This window comes from Pteropus vampyrus, unplaced genomic scaffold, assembly GCF_000151845.1.
Source record: "Pteropus vampyrus isolate Shadow unplaced genomic scaffold, Pvam_2.0 Scaffold461, whole genome shotgun sequence".
In the NCBI taxonomy this organism is placed as follows: Eukaryota; Metazoa; Chordata; class Mammalia; order Chiroptera; family Pteropodidae; genus Pteropus; species Pteropus vampyrus.
Window position 1 is genome coordinate 2,211,268 of NW_011889242.1, and position 19,834 is coordinate 2,231,101.

Below are 19,834 nucleotides of genomic sequence, written 5' to 3' on the forward strand. Positions count from 1 at the left end.
TACAGACCGAAGGTCCTACCGACATAAAATGCAACGATAGTATGCTCTTTAGGGCTGCACACATAGGTGGTAAAAATTAAAAAGAAAAGTGAGGGTGTGATGATCACAAGAGTCAGGATTGTGGTATTGCTTGGGTTCATAGATCTGGAGCTCTGACAACTTTCTGCCTTTTTAAGCTGAGTGGTGAGCTCATGGGTACTCCTTTTTCTTTAAACTACATGTACATAGTATATACTTTCCATATATGTATTTCATAATTTAAATACCAGTAGAACATTATGCTAAATGAAAGAAGCCAGTTGCCCAGGACCATATATTGTATGATCCCACATATACAGAATGTCCAGAAGAGGAAATCCTATAGAGACAGAAACTAGATTAGTGGTCGCCTAAGGTTGAGAAGATGGAGAAGAATAGAAAGACTGCTGGTGGGCACAGGGTTTCTTTTTGGGGTGATGAAAATCTTCTACAATTGACCATGGTGATGGTTGCACAAGTCTGTGAATATACTAAAAACCACTGAATTGTCTACTTTACATGGATGAATCGTATGGTATTGTGAATTATAGTTCAATAAAGCTGTTTTTTTAAAACGCAGGTAGAGATGAGGGATGCCCAAAAGGTTCTCAATGGGCGACGTGGTGGCAAAACTGATTGACGTGGAGAGGGAGGCCACGTTCCTCCAGGGCAATGGGTCTCAAACTTCAGCCTGAATCACCTGGAGGGCTTATTGAATCATGGATTGCCAGGGGTGGAGAGGGGCATGCCCAGGGTTTCTGATTCTGCAGGACCTGGGTGGGGCCGAGAATCCACATTTCTCACAGTTCCCAGGCGGTACCGATGCTGCCTGGGGGCTGCATTTTGAGGATTGCTCTCTCTAGCGCCCAATGTGGGCATCCAGTAAGTAGACACTGGATGAACGGACAGACTAATAGGTAGCAGGAGGGCAGATGAGCAGTGAATGACAGCTGCATGGATGGATGGGGCTGGGTCAGAGTAGTTGGGGGAAGATGGGGTTGGGGAAGCTGTCGTGTGGAGAGGACTTGAAGCCAAGACCGAGTTTTAATTCTGATCATGGGTTCACCACCTACTAGCTGTGCAGTGTTTAGCAGGTGGCTTCACCTCCCTGAAGCTCATTTTCCTCAGGTGTGAAATGTGGGTTAACAATGCCTATGAATGTTCCATGAGCCAACACCCATAAAAAGGCCAAGCCCAGAGCCCAGTGTGCAGTGGATGCTGCTTCCCGGCTGGATCTGACCATTACCGTCATATATCACTGGGCTATACTGTGTGGTGGAGACGAGAGGCTTGTAATTCAGGTCCATCTTGTTTCCATAGTGGCCAATGCTGACCTCAAATCGGATCAGGTCGTTAAATTTGGGCATCATGGTACAGGAAAGGAAGACGACACACAGCCCATACTTTTGGCGGCTCTGATGCTTCTAAAACAATAACCCCCCAGACCCTCAAAATGGAAGCCAAGGAAGAACAAGGCTATAAAACAGGCAGGGGGTGAGGATGGAGTGCCGTTTCTTTCAAAAGTCATCTTTGCTTCTCTTTAGGGGGAGCTAGACTGGGGCCTCATTCCTCCACCCCCAACCCTGCCTTGGTTCCCACTCACCCTCTGGTCAAGGTGGCAGTTCCTCCTAGGACCTCCATCGCCTACTCCCTGCCAGCCCTGTTTCCTTTCCTTCCTGAAATTGGGCAGGAGGCCCTTCTCCCTGGTCAGGTTAGCCTCTAGGTCGGGACACCCATGGTGGGCCACCCCACTCCTCTTCTTTTTGCCCAAATGCCCTCCTAGGCTGAGAGCGAGTGTGGGCAGGGGAACATGATGGAGTCTGCACACACTCACGTGTTCTCTCTTGGCCCTTCTTGAGCGCCCTCCTTTTACCACCACGCTTCCTATCCGCTCAGGGTCCTCTATCCCTCCTGTTAGCCCGTCTCTCATTTCTGTTGCCAAGTTCTGCCCTGCTCTTGCATTTCCCCAGTCTGTTCACTAGCTCAGGTCTCCTGTCTTAAACCCAACACTCCTTCTCCCCTGTGAGCCCTATTCAGCTACCACCTGGTCCTGTCTCCACAGAAAATGGGTGTCGGCTTAGGGTTGTCGGCCTCACTTCTGTGTCCTGTTAGTTGGTGGTTCCTGTTATTCTGCTTCCAATGGGACTCTGGCACCAGCTCCCTCCTCTCTAGCTGTCCTCCCTGTGACTGTGCCCTATTTCTACTAAGTGTATGGCCGGCCTTACTCCCCTCCTATCTATTCTTAACACTTTCCTGCCTCAACAGCTCTCCTCTGCTTTCAGGAAGCAATCCAAACTCCTTAGGATGTTCCTTAGAACATTTCTCCTTAACTAGATGACACATTGCTTAAACCGAAGCTTTATCTTGTCTTTACTGGGTCCCCTGGCCACCTGGAATTTGGCACAGCGTGAAGCCAGTCGCGGCTCAGTACAGGCTCAGGTGGATTGACCACCATCCTCAGGCCAATAACTGCCAAGGCCAAAAGCGGGACACACAGTCAACTGGGGCAGGCAGAGGGCCCCTTTCTTTCTGGGTTACCTCTATACTTGTCACTTCCTGGGAGAGGGTCTTTATGATGTTGTCTTGGTGGTACGTCATGTGGGTGACTAACTCCAGGAAAACTCGGCCTCGATACTCCAAACCGTCCTTAACAGAGCTGGGAATAGTCTAAAGTACAGGGAGGAAAAATGGCGAGAAAAAGGATGAGAGAAACACAACAGGCCAACCTCCCAACTCCTCTGTAACCAAGAGAGTTGTCCAGTAACTTCCTACTCAGGGAGGATAAATCCACTCCTGCCCTTCAGCATTCTGCCCCATAAATGCTTCCTACTGGGAGGTAACGACTAAATGAACTCTCTCCACCTGGCCAATCAGGGCATGCCCTGCCTTCTTAGCCACAGTGACTGGCCCGAGGAGAGCACACGTGACCCAAGGAGGCCAATTAGAATGCTCCCCTGGCCTTCTAACTGGTCCTGTCTCCGCAGAAAATGGGCGTCGGCTTAGGGTTGTCAGCCTGGGAGGCTTGGCTGCTGGGTGAAGGAATGAGGCCCCAGAACAGCAGAGATGACAGCTGGAGAGAAAAAGAGTTTCTGGATGGCACTGAGGTCCCCGTGCCTGCCTCTTCTTCGATCAGAGTCTTTCCCAGCCCCCTTTCCTCTGTAAGCCGATTGGACTTGGCTTTCTGGCATTTGTCACCAGGCTTAAATAACCCTGTGCTTTTCTACATTTACCTGTGCTGTTTCTTTTGTCTTGTAGTTCATTTCCACCTGCTGAAAATCTTACCCGAAGTCCCAACTCAATGCCCTCCATCTATTCTTTTCTTGTGCCACAGCATATGTCCCACACCTCCATGGCCATTTATGTATAGGTTTCATGTCCTTCACCAGCGTGTGTTGTGGACAGAAACCAGGCTGGACCCTCCCCGGGCATCTCTGGGGCTCTGGTCCCTCACACATGGTCGTTTTTACCTCCTTTGTTCCCCAGAGCTGACGTAAGATGCTTACGGCACTTTCTTCTTCCATCCGGAAAGGGGCCTTTTTACCCCCATGGAGGGTCAGGAAGCTGGGACCAAAGCAGGGCAGGAAGCCAGAGTACATTCCTGCAGGGAGAGAGGGTGAGAGGACGGCCAGGCGAGAGAGGTGCTGGACTAGGCCAGGCGAGAGAGGTGCTGGACTGGGGCCGAGAGCTTGCTTGCCTTCCATTTCTGCTCCGGTGGATGAGATCTGGTTGAGAGATAGGCTGGCAGTTCCTACCTCATCCTGGCAGTTGCTCTTGGTGCTGGAGAGAAACGTACTGCAGGCTGAGCCCCTGGCCCAGCTCCAAATTTCCCCTCCCCGGCATGCTTTTCGGTTTCCACCCAGTTGCTCACCAGTCCAAGACTCTGAGCTTGATGTAGCTGGAGAGGCAAGGCAGCTGCAGAGAGGGGAGGGGAGCAGTGAGTGTGTGCCTCATACTCATAAGGTCCAGTCCTATTGAATATCGCGAGCACTGGGAGTCCTGGGTTGCGCTCCAAGGCTCAGCCCAGTCACCAGTGTGCCATTTACCATCATGGCTCTGGGCCCTTGGCCTTGAGGCCCCCCCTTGCATGGGACCTTTGTAAGGCCTTGGGAGAGGCTAGGACTGTGTCCCCATGATTATTTTGTATTCTTGTTCTTCAAATGTCTCCCTAATTGCATAAGCTCAGAAGTCATGAGACCTGGGTCTGCCCTGACTGTGGACTTGATGACTGCAGCCCTCGCACAGCCCTGCAGTCTGAATGCATGCTCACCAAACCACCCAGTGGGGAAGGCTTGAGCCCAGAATATCTTTACTGTGTCTAGCAGTTAACTTTCAACCAGAGGGACATCTAGCTCCTCAAAGAGTAAGTTAACAGTGGCTGCCTGTCTGGGGAGGGGCTCGATCTGCCTGGATCACCTGTGTGACCCCTCCCAACAACCCCACTGGCCAGGTACTATTCTGAGCTCTGTTTTCAGACAGGAAAACTGAGGCACAGAGCAGCTGAGTCCCTGACGTTCTCACATTCCATGCTGGGCTGAAGCAGCCTCAGAGCTCCTACCTAGTCTAACAAAACTCAGTGAGGGCTAGGGCTGAGATCATTCCCCATTTGCTAGTGGATCATCTCTACTCTGCTACAGGGTTCCGCAAATTATGAGAACCGAAAAAAATCCATGTTTGAAACAAAGCTGCTAGAGTCGAGGCCTGAATGAGACCCCCATCTTCTCAGCCGGGGCCTCTTCTCCCCTCATACACTTCCTGGGGCCTGGCCGAGAGTCCTCCCAGTCCTCCATGCTCCTGGTCCACTCTCCCCTAGCTGTGCAGGGTAGAGGGCCCAGGGGAGGCAGGAGAAGGGCTTTCCAGTTGAGCAGCTGGGTAGTGAGAAATGAGGAAACTTGCCCAGGTTAGGGAGTGATGTTGGAGTGCAGAGATGTACACCATCAGGCATCCAAAAGGGACCTTTTCATCGATCCTGTTGAGAATTCTCCACTTTCCCAGTTCCTTGTCTTGACTCCCCTCTGTCCTAGAGTGCCTGGACTGTAACTGACACACCCCATTTTCAGCAGCGCTCCCCTGCAGCCTGCCTTTCTGGGGCCCTGACCAGCTGGCCTCCTTGTAGTCATCCTGCTACATCAGATTGGGATTCACATCTGCCTGCTGCAGTCCCATAAGGGACAATCAGGCTTGCATCCAAGTGGCCCCAGCCCTGGACACTGAGTTCTGCTGGAAGTGGATGAAGGTTCGGGGAGTATGTGGACACTTCTGAACATTGGAAGGCCTCTTTCAGGAACAAAGGAGGGCCTGGTTCTGTGCCACCAGTTTTGAGGCAGCTGAACACAAGGCTCTGAGCATCCACAGAACATCTGAAGGTCTCAGCTGTGGCCCTTTCATAGCCCGGAACTGGTGGGAGGGAGCTTGGCGAGGGTAGGGGTGGACTCAGTCCCCTCTAAACGCTCTTCCCATTTTAAGATTCTATAGAATCACCACAGAAGGTGAGGACTATGAGGAATGGTTAGGAACTGAGGACTTCACAGTCGCCAGGAGGCAGACTGTGAAGCTCCAAAGCTCCAAGGAGGGTGCACAGGAAAGGGAAGGGAGCTCATGAGCTCATTGCACATCACACAAACATAAGGGATAAGGAGACCAAACACTCTCCAGAGTGTTCGGGTGTAGCCAGATGCCATCCAAAGCTCTGTGCACTGGCACTCATGGAGATGCTCAAATTCTCTCAGGATTGTCTTTTTTTTTTTTCACACAGCTCTTAGAAGCCTGGCTCCCAGGGGGTTGATGACAACTGGCATCCACACCGCTGACAGGGGACTGCAAAGCTAGAAAAATTAGATTGCAAAACCACACAAAGAAGGGCATCTTGGGGCATTTAGTGTAGGAATGAACAGCTGGGACCACATGCAACCCAGGATTACAAGTGCCTCTAGGTCATCAACAAAGAACTGTCATTCTATTCAGAGCACTTGGTCTAGGGGATAAGAAAATTCATCATACAATTTAGACTGAGTCTTTAAAGTAATTGTGCATTGTGTTTTTTAACGTGGGTGAAAGGGCACATTTGCATTTTCTGGAAAATTCAGTCGCGTGACCCACTCATTTCTTAATGCTAGATAAAGTAAGGTTTTCCAATAGTCCTGGGCTCCCTTGTGCTCCCTATCAGCCAGAGCCCTCCCCGCTCACATACTCCTTGACCCTTCCCTCCATTCACACCCATACACACACCAACACCCAAACGTCCCTTCCTTGTGGGGCTGGGGAGGAGGGTAGGATAGAGTGGCAATACCTGTATCCGGAAGGTCAGGATCTGGTTCCAGATTGGGTTCTCGGTTTGGGTCTGCACTTGTGTCTTGAGCTGGGAACATCCCACAGGGGTGTCAGTGCCAGCCTGCCCCCTCCTCCGTCCACTGGCCTCACTTTCCATCCCTTCTGGCCCAGCGCACAGATGGAGCACAAGGTTGATCTCTGGTCTAAAGACACTTGGACAACGTCTCGTCAGCTACAACTTCAGTCCTTTGTGCACACGCCCGGGTCCAGATTCCTAATATTTGTCTTTAAATAAGCTTTCAATAGACTGAATCTTTAAGTAGATATAGGGCTCTAACTTTATCACATGAGTGCTTACACATAGATTTTGTTAGATAAACTCTAAGATCCCACCAGAAAAATGAGCAGAAACAATGCTGTGGCAGTGGTACACATGGCACCCACTTCTCGAAGGTTCACTTGACTTCATTTATAAATCTACTTTTATTCTAAGTGATTGTGCTGGTGAAATCAGAGGTTCATTGGACTGCTTAAACTTTTTCATACACACTCAGAAAAACACAAGAATATTAAAATTTTTGAAAAATGTGTGCCATCTACCACCCAAGATCATCTCACCTAGACCTGTGGTACAAACCACACTCGGTATGGTGGCTTTAAGATATGTCTCCTGATCTTTTTGTCTCCTCCCTTCAGAATTGGAAACTATCCCTCCTCCCCTGTGTATGGGCTGGATTTAATGACTTCTCATAGGTAGAATATGGTGGGAATGATGGTGCATAAATTCTGAGACAAGCCTATTTAACTTTAATGTTTTTTTTGCACATAACATTCATCAGCACACTTTGGAAAATGTTAGTCTATTCCTAGAGATTCATGGAATATCAGCAACTCTTTTGCCCGGAACTTTCAATTTATAGATGAAGAAACTGAGGCCCAGAGGAGACGGTGGCAGTTTCAGTGATGGTCATTTACAGGCATGTTGTTTCATTCACTCATTCACTCATCAGGCACTGTATCTTTGGTTTTCAGGCAGTATCTTATCCACGGGAGGCACCAGGCAGAGCTCTGGTAGACAGGGTGGCTAAGCCATGGCCTCCACATTCACAGAGTTCCTTGTCCAGTGGGATCACATCATCCATTAATAGAAGGGCTGGAATATGATTCCTGGGATTCTGCCCACTACTTGTTTCCTTAGGTGGTCATTTCTCTAAGCCTCACACCCTTTCTACACTTACCTTTTCCCCAATTAGTTCCACCTCCAATGCAGGACTCACTACATGGTGTTTCTCTGCAAACAAGAAGTTAAAAGATTTCTGAGATAGCAGCATTTTTTTTTTTTTTTTGAAGAGGAGGAGGAGGAAATAGAAAGGTGAAAACAACTGAAAACCCTCCCCCATAATGTAATCTGATGGCCCTGGGCAGAACTCTCTCATTTCCACTTTTTTTTTTTTTTTTTTGAAGAGGAGGAGGAGGAAATGGAAAGGTGAAAACAACTGAAAACCCTCCCCCATAATGTAATCTGATGGCCCTGGGCAGAACTCTCTCATTTCCACTTTGTCTGGATGTACTGTTCTGTGCCACAGCCCATAACGGCAGCAGGGGTGGGGGTTGGCACAGGGAACCAACACAGGCTGGGGCATATGGCCCTTTCAAAGGGCATCCACGGGCCTCCATAAAACAACTCTTGGGAGATTTCAGTTTTGTACTCTCCTTCCACCTGCATCTTAGGTTAGTGTCCATAGGAAACGGGGAAGCCCCCCGAGGAGCAGGATGCCACTGTGTGGGGAACCTCAGGGCTGCCCCCTGCCCCCCGCCCCCGACTCTCACTGAGGTGCAGGTCCTCGGCACAGTAGACGAAGAACTGTAAGTAGGCCATGTCGATGGGGACCAGCATTGACTTGAAGATCTGAATATTGGTGCCATCGTAGTCCAGCTTTTGATCTACCTGCAGAGACCAGAGAGCTAACTGGGTCAGAGTCATGAAGGGGAGGCGTGGCCAAGGCCACGGCAGGGGCGGGCAACCCTAAAGTGACACAATGGACAAATGAAAACTTGTGAAGACCAATGGCCACTTGGAGGTCTCCAGGGTACCCCACGGGAGCAGCCAGGCTAGGAAATGTTACTGGGATAAGGGTGGGGCGACCTTACCAGGGCCTGGTCTCCCACACCAAGGGCACAGATGGTGACTTTCAGGTAGCCTCTCACACCCTTGCTGGGTTCATCTGGCTGGCAGAGGCCTAACCATTTCCTCATGAGTGTGTGACCTGGAGAGGCAGAGGGCCCGTGGGAGACCAGCTCCAGTCTCCATCCTTCTCCCCTGAAGCCAGTGTTTGTGTGGGAGAGAGGTGTGGAAATGTGTCTCATGTTCCGGTCCTGTCAGTAGTAGGACAATGGCAGCCACTCCTACCAGTAAGCTGAGAGAGGGTACTCACCAGGCTGTCAGCTATTGCCGTGAGGAGGTAAGAGGCCCTATCCCCCATCCTGGGAGCCTGCAGCTGTTACTATCCTAGGCTGAGACAGGCGAGCATTTTCTCCAACCCTAAGTCCCGTCCCGACCTGCTATGAATGTCATGGCCAGGTCACAGAGGAAACCTCTACTCAAACTTTAATTCCTCAGCATTGGCCTCAAAAATAGAAATTCAACCCAAGGCTACAATAGAAGTTTAGCATTTGACCCAAAGGGATGCCTTGAGTTTTGCAGAAAAAGATGCTGTTCTTATAAAACAAGATAAAATATCATAAATTACAGTAAACTATTATCAAAAACAGAAAATAATTCACACCTTTGAGTACTCTCTCCCTATGTGTTGAAACATATGGGGATTTTGTGATGTTCTGACACCTGGTCTTGTTTTTCTTAGAAGACACACGTTTGCAACAACTGTTACCTACCTGGAGAATGGTAGATAAAACCAATATCTGTCTGAAAAGACAAGAGTGGAATAAAGGTTAGTTAGGGCCACCAGCCCAAGTCTTACAGCTAGTAAATGAGGAGGCCTGGATTAAAAGGATCCTTAACCACGAGGTAGCACTGCCTGGCCAACACAGCCTGGATCTCTGGGTGGTAGGTCGAGGGAGGAGTTGACAGAGAGAAGCTGGATTTTCCCTTGTCCCGGGGCAAGGTTTCTGACTGAGGCCGGTGGGATGTGGTGCAGGATTGAAGTGGTGTGGGACAAGGTGCCACAGAACACTCAGGCTACCCTTGTAACTCACATCCAAAGGGGCCACAGAGCAGTCCCCAAATCCTGCATATTAGGCCTGCTTTAAAACTCGGGTACCCCCTTGAGTTAGGTAGGCAAAGTTTTCTTAGATATAACAATGAAAGTACCACCAATAAAAAGAAAAATCTGATGAATTGGACTTCATTGAAATGTAAAACATCCACACTTTGAAAAACACTATTAAGAAAATGAAAGAACAAGTCATATATGGGAGAAAATGTTTCCAAATCATGTGTCTGATAAAGGACTTGTATCCAGAATATAAGAAATTTGCAAAACTCAACAGTAAGAAAACAATGCAATGAAAACAAGTGAAAAATTTGAACACACACTTTGAACAGACAAAGAAGATATAGAAATGACAAGCACATGAAAAGATGCTCGATATCATTAGTTATTAGGGAAATGTAAATTAAAATCACAGTGAGATACCACTACACATAATTAGAATGGCTGAAATAAAAAAAAAAAAAAGATGGATTATATCAAGTGTTGATGAGAATGTGGAGCAACTGGAACTCTAAGGCACCACTAGTGGGAATATAAAATGGTAAAACCTGTTTAGAATTTTGGGAGGAAAAACGATTAGGAATTTTCTTTAAAAGTTAAACATATACCTACCATATGAGTTAGCAATCCACTTCCCCATATCTACTCAAGAGAAATTAAAATATGTGCCCACACTAAGATTTATACACCAATGTTACGGCAGCTTTATTATAATAGCCCCCACATATCACCAATCTAAATGTCCATCAACAGGTGACTGGATAATCACAGACGGTGGCATGTCCACACAATAGAATACTACTCAGCCAGCAATAAAAAGGAATGAACTATTGATACATCCAACATGGATGAATTTCAAAATAATTATGCTGAGGGAAAGCAGCCAAACTAAAAAGTCCATTTATATAAAATTCTAGAAAATGCAAAGCAACCTATAGTTACAGAAAGCAGACCAGTGGTCGCCTGGGGATGGGAGGGGGCAGAATGGGGGTGAGAGGGAAGGATTACCAAGGTTCACAAGGAAACTTTGTAGAATGATGTGTAGCTTCTCTTGATTGTGATGGTGGTTTAACGGGTGTGCACATATTTTTAAGTGTATCAAATTATATATTTTAAATATGTGCAATTCACTTAATGTCAATTGTACCTCAATAAAGCTGGAAGAAAACAAAACTGAGTCACCCCTAACATAGTAGTAAATCTAGGCAGTTATCATCAGTAGCTGTTAACAACATAGAGAAAGACCGGCCTTCATTCTGTGCTTCCTGCTGAAGTCATCTTGCCAAATAATTGAGCCAAGACTGGTGGAGCCTCTGGATGGAAATACCTGGGCAGAGGGACCAGTGATGTCATTCCCTGGAGATGCAATCAGCAAAATCAAGAATGGGAGAAAACTCTGTAGGACAAATTATCCAGTTTCTTGAACAGATAAATTATAAGGGAAAAAAAGGGGGGCAGAACCAACAAGATAAGAGAGATCTGAGAATACATTTTAACCAACTGTAAGTCATGAGTGCATGTAGCTGGTTTGGATCCTGATTTGAACAAAGTATAAAAGGAATTCATAAGACAATTAGGGAAATTTGAACAATGACTAGATAGTTAATGTTATCCTGGAATCATAAAGGTTTTTAAATGTGATAATTGTATTTGATTACACTTAATAAAATCTTTATATTTTAGAAATGCATACTGACATTTTTAAAAATAAAACATCATGTCCGAGATTTGATTCAAAAGTGGGGAGGGGAAGTGGGCTGGGTATAGACAAAATCTGATTGGCAATGTATTGGTGAAGCCAAGTGATGAGGATCTTGGAATCCATACTACTTTCTCTACTTTTGTGTATGTTTGAAATTTTCCCAAAAAGTATGTTTTTTAAAGCTCAGATTTTCTCTGCCCTCTGTAATTTACTCATTGGTTCATATCATTAACCATTGTCTGAAAACTGTGCAATGGCCTTTGTCGGAAGCACATGGTTTTGACCCCCTGGCATCTACCTTCCGTGGATCCTTAGTTTCTAAGTCTGCACTGCTGCTGAGGGTGAAGTGGGGGAGGGGCTGATCCTGACTCTTCATGTGCTTGTTACAAGTAGTGATAAAGAAACCTGGCAACCCTTCCTTTGCCTGATCTTCCTGGATTCGGGGAGTCTTCACATGGCTCCTCATGCCTGTAAACTTTCCTCATCTCTCAGCCTGTGTCTTCTCCCAAAGTGAACTTTTCCCTCCGTCCTCACAGACAGTGATCTTTCTCTGGATTTCTCCATCAGGTCAGCCTGTTTGAATGCTCCGCTACTATTTCCTGGAAACAGGGGTTTGACCTGTGTCCATCGTATTACAAGTGTGGCGACTTCAACAAGGCACCCAGCATTTTCATAAGTGTTACACAATGACTGTGTGGTTGAGGAAAGTATTACCCATTTTACAGATGAAGAAGTAGAAGCTCAGAATAACTTGTCTATGTCACCCGGTTGGTAGGTGGACCCAACTCTGGATCTTTCTGCATGCACATCCAAGTCCTTTCCCCTGGTCTGTGCATGAGGCCCAGGACGGGTCCCTAACCGGTTCCCCAAACCGGCTCCCTTCCACAGTGCTCACTTGGAATCTCCCGATCTCTGCATTGAATCTCATCACTGAGGAATTCATCACCTGCAGGGCGTTCCAGAAAGAGCTTGGTGACTTCTTTATTCAGTTTTTCGAAGGCCTGGTTCCCCCCGCCCCCAAGGGAGGAACCGGAAGAGCCCTTCAGATTCTAACGGGGTTGACGTCACACTTCCTAATGGCTGACACTTCCACATGGGAACCCTGTGAGGTTTAGGTTTTCAGTTCCATTTTCCTGATGAGGAAATTGATCACAAAGGCCAATAACTCGATCATCACAAAGGTCAACACAAAGGCAAGTGCACCCGGCTCTCTCCCTGCCACTGTACTGGCTGTTTCCTACGGGCCTGGGTCCCCACAAACATGGAAACTGTTTGAGGGATGGCCTCCTCGCTCTCTTCAGCCCTGTGCTGGGACATAGGGGGCATGTGATAAACACGTTTGCCACTGTTATGGGGCTCCCTCTGGCTGGGGAATGGAATGTGCCGTGTTGAAGGGACATTTGAGGGTCCCTTGGGTGGCATGAGAGTCAGTCCCAGCACATGGGAAGGGGATTCTTTGTTTACCTTGGTGCCCAGCTCAGAGCCTAGCAATTGGCATTCCATGTTTGTTGAATGAATAAATGAAAGAATGAATGAATGAGGGTCTGGGCTGCCCGGGAGGGAGTAAGGTGGTAGAGGTGCTGCCTTGGGGTCAGAAAGACCATCTGAAGTGAGTGGCTCCAAGGATGGGGCTGGGGGCTAAAGTGCTTCTCAGAGTCGAGGTGGGACGAGGGAAGACCCGTCTCATCTGCCTCGTACCTGGATTAAGATGATCTCATCAAAGAACTTTGCAGGAACCTCATGGAAATTCTGGAAGAAGATCTGAAGGAGAGGATAGGGTGGAAAAGTTTCGTCCACCACTTTACCAGAGACTTGCTAAGCCTGAAGGCTCAGAGTAGTTGCCTTTCTTTGTCATTTACCCATTTCAATAGCTTTTGGTGCATCCCACCCTCATGCTCTTCCTCCTGCAGCAGAGGCCTGCCAGGCCTTGGAGGGTTTTCTGAGCAGACAAAGGCCAGGGGTAGCGGTCCCCCCTGCCCCCAGTTAGCTGCCATGGGATGGAAACTGGAGCCTCCGTCTCCTTCTAGATCGCCCTGCTGGACCACTCCACCCGACTTCCTGCTGCAGCCAGAATTTCCTCTCCCCAATGCAAGCCTGGCCCCATCACTCTCTTGCTTCAGTCCCTCCAAGTCTCCCAAGAGCCACCCATGATGGGATGTGCATCGTGCAGGCTCACCTCCAGCCACTCCCCTCCAGCCACAGCCATGTCTTTCAACAATGCCCACACTATTCTGTCTGTGTTCCCAGAGCCAGGCACAGCCCTCCATATGTGCTCAGTAAATGTTTGCTCAACCAATGAAAACACCCTTGTTCAGGACCAAGTTGGCCACTGCCCACAGGAAATGAATGTGCAGCTCGATTGGTCCTCTTGGCCAAAGTGTCTCATTCGTCCCAGAAAGGTGCAGGCAGCCCACCTCGTTGAAGAAAGGGTTGTTCCCCATCTTGATCCGCGTCTGGTATTGCTGGCCTCCGATGACCACCTTCACCACTGGCTTCAGGTTGTTGCCCATGAGCTGGCGGGCTTCAAACACCTTCACTCGGACCTACCGGGGAGAAAACGGGGCCCTGACGTTGGGGCCCTGGACTCCCCGTCTCCCTCAGGGACTCCTCTTTAAAATAGCCAAACGTGTCAAGAATCATCTGCTACAGGTGGAAGGGGAGCCACAGGGAGAGGCCTGCAGGAGCTGGATCCACTAGCCTGGGCACGAGCCCGGAGTTGGCCTTGGCTCTTTCTGTTTCCTTCTGGAACCTGTCCTCTCCACTGCTCTGCCCTTTTACCTTGTGTGGACTCAGTTTCTCTTGTCAACTGGTACAGGCTTGTTACAAAATAAAAAAAAATACAGTGTACTGTCTCTCAGATTGTTGGTTTGTAGTTTTGTCTGTGATCTTTTTAAAGAATCGAAAATTCTAAAGTTCCATGCAATTGAATCTGTGATCTGTGGTCTGGTCACGATTTGTGATTTCTTCTGCTGCTTTTTATGTACGATAAAGGGACTGTGACATCTGAGCCTGGAATTAGAAGACAGGAGGCAGAAGAGCTACTTGGAGACATTTAAGTCCCAGGCTGGCTGAGGCTGGGAGAGAAGGAACAGGCAATAGCAGTGGCGAGCAGGGCACAGTCGTGAGAGCTTGTTGTCTGACTGTGGGTAGTAAACAGCATACAGTGCTCCAGCCTACACCGTGAGTCCAGCCACTCTCCATGAGGCCTCTTGCGTCTCCATCAAGTCCAGGTCCCTTCCAGGACTGACACTTATGTGGCTACCTGACCATCAGAGGCAAGACTGAGCCAAACCAGGCTAACAGCCCTCATGCCAGCATTTTGTCTTAACCACTAGCACATACGGAGGGAAGTGACATGGACTAGCTGACCTTCGTGGTAAACTGGCCTGGTGAAAAGGGATGGGGCCAACAGGGAGAGGGAAGGTGTTCCAAAGGCAGCATGTGCAAAGGCCTTGGGGCTAGAGAGAGAACGGGGACTTTGAATTGCTCGAGATGCTAGTGCAGGGTGGGAAGGAGCAGGGACAAGAGAGAGTGTTGGCTTGGAGGGGCAGGCTTGGGGTATCAAGGTCTTGGGAAGCTATTGTAAGGAGTTTGGGTTTTGTCCTGAGGACATCGGGGTATCCTCGTTTTTAAGGACATTTTAAAGCAGGTGAACAGCATGATGAGAATGACATCTTTGAAAGACCACTTTGAAGAATGGACAGGGGAGAGCTGGAGGCCAGGAGTTCAGGAAGACAGAGTGCTTCAGAGAAGCGATGATAGTGGCTTGGGCCAAGGATTGGAAGTGGTGATGCGGAAGTGGGTGCAGTCGGGTGATAATAGGAGTTGTCTTGGCCAGTGATGATGCAGGAGTACAGTGAGAAAGAGTGGTGGTCGAGGATGACTCTCAGCCTCCCAAGCAACTGGCAGGCTAGGGCAGGCCAAACCATGGCAGAAGTGTTAGGTCACAGGCTAGAGACTGGAGGACAGTGGGGGTTCTAGGACTCATGGTGGAACCATGGAGCTTCCCAAAGATCTTCTCGAATTCTTGTCAGTGTGTCCCATACAACTAATGTCACTTTGTTTGTGGCCAGCCTTGTGTGTCGACAATCCCCTGGACTCCTGAAGGGCAGGGGCCAGGCCAGTGCCTGCTGGGGCACAGCCACTAGGACTTCCTGTTGCCCCCCTGCCACATGCAGAAGTCCCCCAGAGTGGCCCTGGAGAGGCTGGGCTGTGGTGAGGGCCTGAGGACCTGTAGCCAGTCAGATGCTCTGACGGAAAGAACCTGGGAACACAGCAAGGGTGGCAAGCAGATCACGTGGGCTTCCCATCTCAAAAGTCCTCACCTGGAAGTGCTGAGGCTTTGAGGATAGCTCCTTCTGCACAGCATTGCTGGTGACCATCAGCTTCTGCCTGGCCCCCTCTCGTGCAGTTACGCCTAGGTAGTCTTCATCCCCTGGGTGAGCGGTCACAGGTGGGGCTCAGTATGTTTTGAGGCATTTTCCCCATTTAATCATTCTATCCCCACCGACCAGCTCCTGAATGAAAATATGGCCATGTCCTGAGGGGGGCGCATGTCCTCCCGAGTCTCCCATGGGCCCCCTCCTGCCCTCAGCAGCCCCAGGTCCCACTTTCCACACATGAGGGCTCTTGGAAATGTCCATTTTACCTCATCCGCAGCCAACTGGAGGCTGGGTTTTATGTCTAGAGATGACGAATGGACATATTGGGGTGACAGATGGCCTCAGATAAGTGTCTGGAGATCTGGCCTCTAGACCTTAACCGGGTCACAACCCTTCTGCAGGCCTCAAGGGGTGGGTCCCAAAGGTCCCAAAGAGGCCATCCAGCTATGTGGGGGGAAAGGTAGGGCTAAGCTCCATGGAAGGACATACCTGTCTTCTCAATATCCCGGTTGCTCACACGAGACACCTGTAACGTGACAGTGCACTGCAAGGCAAAGGCAGGGGAACTGTAAGCTAGACAGTGCAATCCTTGGCTAAGTCATAGCACCGGAACCCAGCCCAGCCTGGCGGGTTCACACCCAATCCTCCTGGGTAGAGGGATGCTGGCCATTGTGCAAGGCCACACCATGGGGGCCTGTGGACTCTGGGGTGCGGGAAGTTGTTATAAACTGGTGGTGAGAGAGCACTGGGTTATAGTGGAGAGAATTTGAAAATTAGAGGAGCCACATGGCAGTGGTGGTGACAGAAGAGGATGCAGGAGGGTGGGGAGGAGAGGGCGAGGTGACTTGGGACCAATCTAGAGCCACTGATGCTAACAGCTCTTCTCCTAGCCCAGCACCTCATGACCTCATGTGTGGACTCCTGCAAACGCCTTGTAACTGACCTCCTGCCTCCCGTGTGCTCACTACCCATCCATCCTCCAGACTATTGCCAGGACCACCCCCCAAATACTCCCAAAGTGCCATCAACAATCAGAGTAAAGTCGCAACTCAGCAGCATAAACCCCAAGGTTCTTCACCTCTGGCCCTTGGTCACCACCCAGTCTCAGCTCGCCTACTCCCTTCGCTCACTCCTCTGTCCCCATATACCAGCAGTGTGGGCAGCCCACCCACAGTCTTTGAGCATACTGTGCCACCTTCACGCATGCACCTTATACACCTGCAAGGACGGTCTTCCTTTCCTGTCCTTTGGACAAACTCATGCCCTCATTAAGACGTGTCTGAGAAACTTAACAGACAAACAGACAATGGCCACTCCATTGGCCAGATCATGTATAAAATCAGAACCTGAGCCATGAACTGCAGCACTCAGCCCAGGAAACTGGACTTCTAGAAAGTCAGACCACTAGCTCTAGCAACAACCCAGGAAGCCATACAATAATAACCAGCCCCAAACAGCCAGGACTGGATTAATAACTGACAGCTTCCCTAATTTCTATCCCCACTTCTAGCTGAGGACCAATCAGAGAAAGCCAAATGTGTACCCTGCCTAGCCAATCATGCAGAATGCTCGGCTTCTAGTTAGCTCCCTCCAGATCCCTGATGCCAAGAGCTGCCAATCAAGGCACACCTGGGCCTTCCCTTTTTCCACTATGAACCTTTCCCTCTTCTGCACCTGCCTTTGAGTTTCTGCCAAAACCAAATGACAATGGCTGCCTCCTTCACTACAGAAAGCTCTGAATGAATAGCCTTTGCTTATTCTCATCTGGTTGGTCTTTCAGATGTCTTAATCACCTCCTCCATAAAACCTTTCATCTCCCAAGCGGAATTATTCATTCATTCTCTCTCGATCTCAGTGACCTAGCTCTCCTCACCCTGGGACACGTGCTGGAGCACTTGTCACTGTGAGTGGTGCCTGCTCCAATATACAGCGGGTTTCATTCCATATCGTACCCCAGGCCTAGCGCAGTCACCGACACCCAGGATGATAAACTAAATAATCTATATGGGTGGGTAGGCAGCCGGTTGTGGAAGTCAAAGAGATGATGGCAGTGTGACAGGACCCCCCAGGGCAGGAAGCGCTCTCTGGGTGAGGGCACTAGGCTTCGGCTGGAGCAGAGTGGTCCAGCTTTTCTGGTTGTCCCCACCCCTTCAGCCCCTCTCCCTGGGACCTGACTCACGTCTGTGGGCATCATGGAATGGTTGAGTAAGTTCAGATCCTTCACGAAAAGGACTTTTGTCGGCTTTTTCACCAAGGGCTTGAGAGGTACTGTGGCCAGGCCAAGGAACCTGAAGAGATGAAGAGCAAGTGTGAGAGCCTGAGCCAGGGGAAGGGGTGTCCTTCTTTCTCAGGCAGGACTTTATCTAGAGGTGGTATTTGTCTCCCGGAGGCTGTGCTGTCCATGAGAGGCTGTAGGAAGAACGCAGTGATGGGGAGCATCCACTAGAGGGCGCCAGGCTCTTGGGACTCTGGGAATTAGCTTTGGGGCGCCCTGGCCTGTGGGCACCCCAGTTACTGGTTCTGCTCTGCCCAGCCCCTTGCCAGAAGCTCTGCTTCCACAGCTTTCTGAATGGGAACTGTGCCAAGTAACAGCTGATTGGACCAGGAGGGCGGACACCTGACCAAATCTGGGCCAATCAGGTTCCGAGTTTAGTTAATCTGCACTCCTATCCTGGATGCCCTTCCCAAATCCTACCCCTCCCCCACACTTTTTTTGCGGCAGCAACGGTTGGCTAGAGTGGCTCTGGTGCTTGCATGGCAGGTATGGATTAGAGTCACGCTCCTCCTGCCTATCTGTCTCACCTTTCTTTCTTAATTGAGCCCAAGTCCTGAAGGATGATTTGCAGGAAAGAGTCCTTCCGAAGGGGGCGGTTCCAGAGATGCCAGATTAAGGTCTGTGGGAGGCACAGAGAGGTCAGCATCCCTCCTCTACCCTCCTCTTCCCAACCTTCTAGAGAACAAGGAAAGATGCAGACAACGAGCTGGCACTGTTTCCCTCTGCCTGAGGAACCTCCCTCAGGTCTAGTTCCCTCAGAGGATGGTGTTTCCTACCTTCTGCCAGGTGCTGGCATCCTACCTGGGCCCCCACAGCTTGAACATTAGTATCACGGGCATGTGAAGCGGTTTAGGAACCAAGGGGGAAGGGGGCACATGTATGGATGGATGGAAGGTGAAAGGGTATCCTATAGATGGAGACTTGTGTCTGCTTCAGGTTTCTGGGACATCAGAATGACCGGATTGGACAAGATGGGCCACACCCAGAGTCGAGGAGGAGGACCAGGGCAGCAACCAACAGATATGGCTGCTGCAGCCCTCGGGCCTTCTCAGCCTCGTGGGCTCAGAGGCTACTCCCAAGCCAGGATGTCCCAGCTTTGGAAAAAACTTGTGAGGCTCCCTGTCCTCTCCTAGACTTCTGAGCATGGCCTGACCCACCCTCACTATTGGGGTGTCATTGCCTATTCTGGGCTTGTCCCGGTGCATCTTACCTCGTTCCATGTGGGGTTATTTCCTTCCACCTCATGAGTTTTCTTCTTGATATCTGCAAAGACACCAAGGGGCTGGCATTGGTGGTGGAAAATATTTCAAAGTCTATGTTCAAATGCGATAAAGAGAGGTGGGACAGTCTAAGAATAAACTGCAAGTCTACAGCAGCAGCCATGATATGGCATCGATTTTTATTTCCTCTGGAAGTTTCAAAATTTCTCATTTTTTGTAAGAGTAACATCAACCCACTTGTTAGTTCCCAACCATCTTGCAGCCAGGTGGGGCCATGTGACTCATGCTGGCGAAATGGGCATGGGAGTGACATTCGCCACTGCAAGGCCTGGCTTTTAAAATCTCCTATGAGATTCTCCATTCCCCTTCTCCCCACTCCCTATGTCCACCCTCATGATCTGCTGGTAGGATGGTACCAGGGAGACTTTGCAGCCACAAGCAGGAAGAGGCGGGTCTCTAAACCACTCAGGAGCGCTGCCTGACCAGCACCATCCACACAGGGCTTGGTGTGAGCAAGAGGTAAAGTTTTACTGTGTTCTGGCACTGGGTTTTAAGGGTTTATTATTCTCAGAGCAAGGCCTAGTGTATTCAAAGACATCCCAAAACATCTGTAATGGCTCAATAGCTCTTCCTTCACGAGAAACCTCTCCTCCAGAAATATCCTTAACAAATAACAGTCTGTAGCCCTGCAAAGAACCTCTATATTGCTAAGCTAGAGATGAGAGAGAGAGCGAGAG

At 49.4% G+C, this 19,834-nt stretch overlaps 1 protein-coding gene across 1 annotated transcript in view; it reads right to left on the reverse strand.

The window, feature by feature from the left end:
- The window catches only part of FER1L5 (fer-1 like family member 5), a 42,876-nt gene that overhangs the window by 21,662 nt on the left and 1,380 nt on the right, over positions 1 to 19,834 (reverse strand). Inside the window, exons 2-19 of the mRNA XM_023524344.1 lie at positions 19,088 to 19,140; positions 18,405 to 18,496; positions 17,782 to 17,890; positions 16,092 to 16,146; positions 15,546 to 15,655; positions 13,635 to 13,763; positions 12,919 to 12,981; positions 12,116 to 12,166; positions 9,181 to 9,211; positions 8,437 to 8,552; positions 8,116 to 8,233; positions 7,524 to 7,576; positions 6,305 to 6,373; positions 3,887 to 3,930; positions 3,713 to 3,795; positions 3,522 to 3,616; positions 2,557 to 2,685; positions 1,265 to 1,442 (exon numbers count right to left, since the gene is read on the reverse strand). Of these exons, the coding sequence (XP_023380112.1) occupies positions 1,265 to 1,442; positions 2,557 to 2,685; positions 3,522 to 3,616; positions 3,713 to 3,795; positions 3,887 to 3,930; positions 6,305 to 6,373; positions 7,524 to 7,576; positions 8,116 to 8,233; positions 8,437 to 8,552; positions 9,181 to 9,211; positions 12,116 to 12,166; positions 12,919 to 12,981; positions 13,635 to 13,763; positions 15,546 to 15,655; positions 16,092 to 16,146; positions 17,782 to 17,890; positions 18,405 to 18,496; positions 19,088 to 19,140 (1,578 nt within the window). The remainder of the gene's footprint in view (positions 1 to 1,264; positions 1,443 to 2,556; positions 2,686 to 3,521; positions 3,617 to 3,712; positions 3,796 to 3,886; positions 3,931 to 6,304; positions 6,374 to 7,523; positions 7,577 to 8,115; positions 8,234 to 8,436; positions 8,553 to 9,180; positions 9,212 to 12,115; positions 12,167 to 12,918; positions 12,982 to 13,634; positions 13,764 to 15,545; positions 15,656 to 16,091; positions 16,147 to 17,781; positions 17,891 to 18,404; positions 18,497 to 19,087; positions 19,141 to 19,834) is intronic.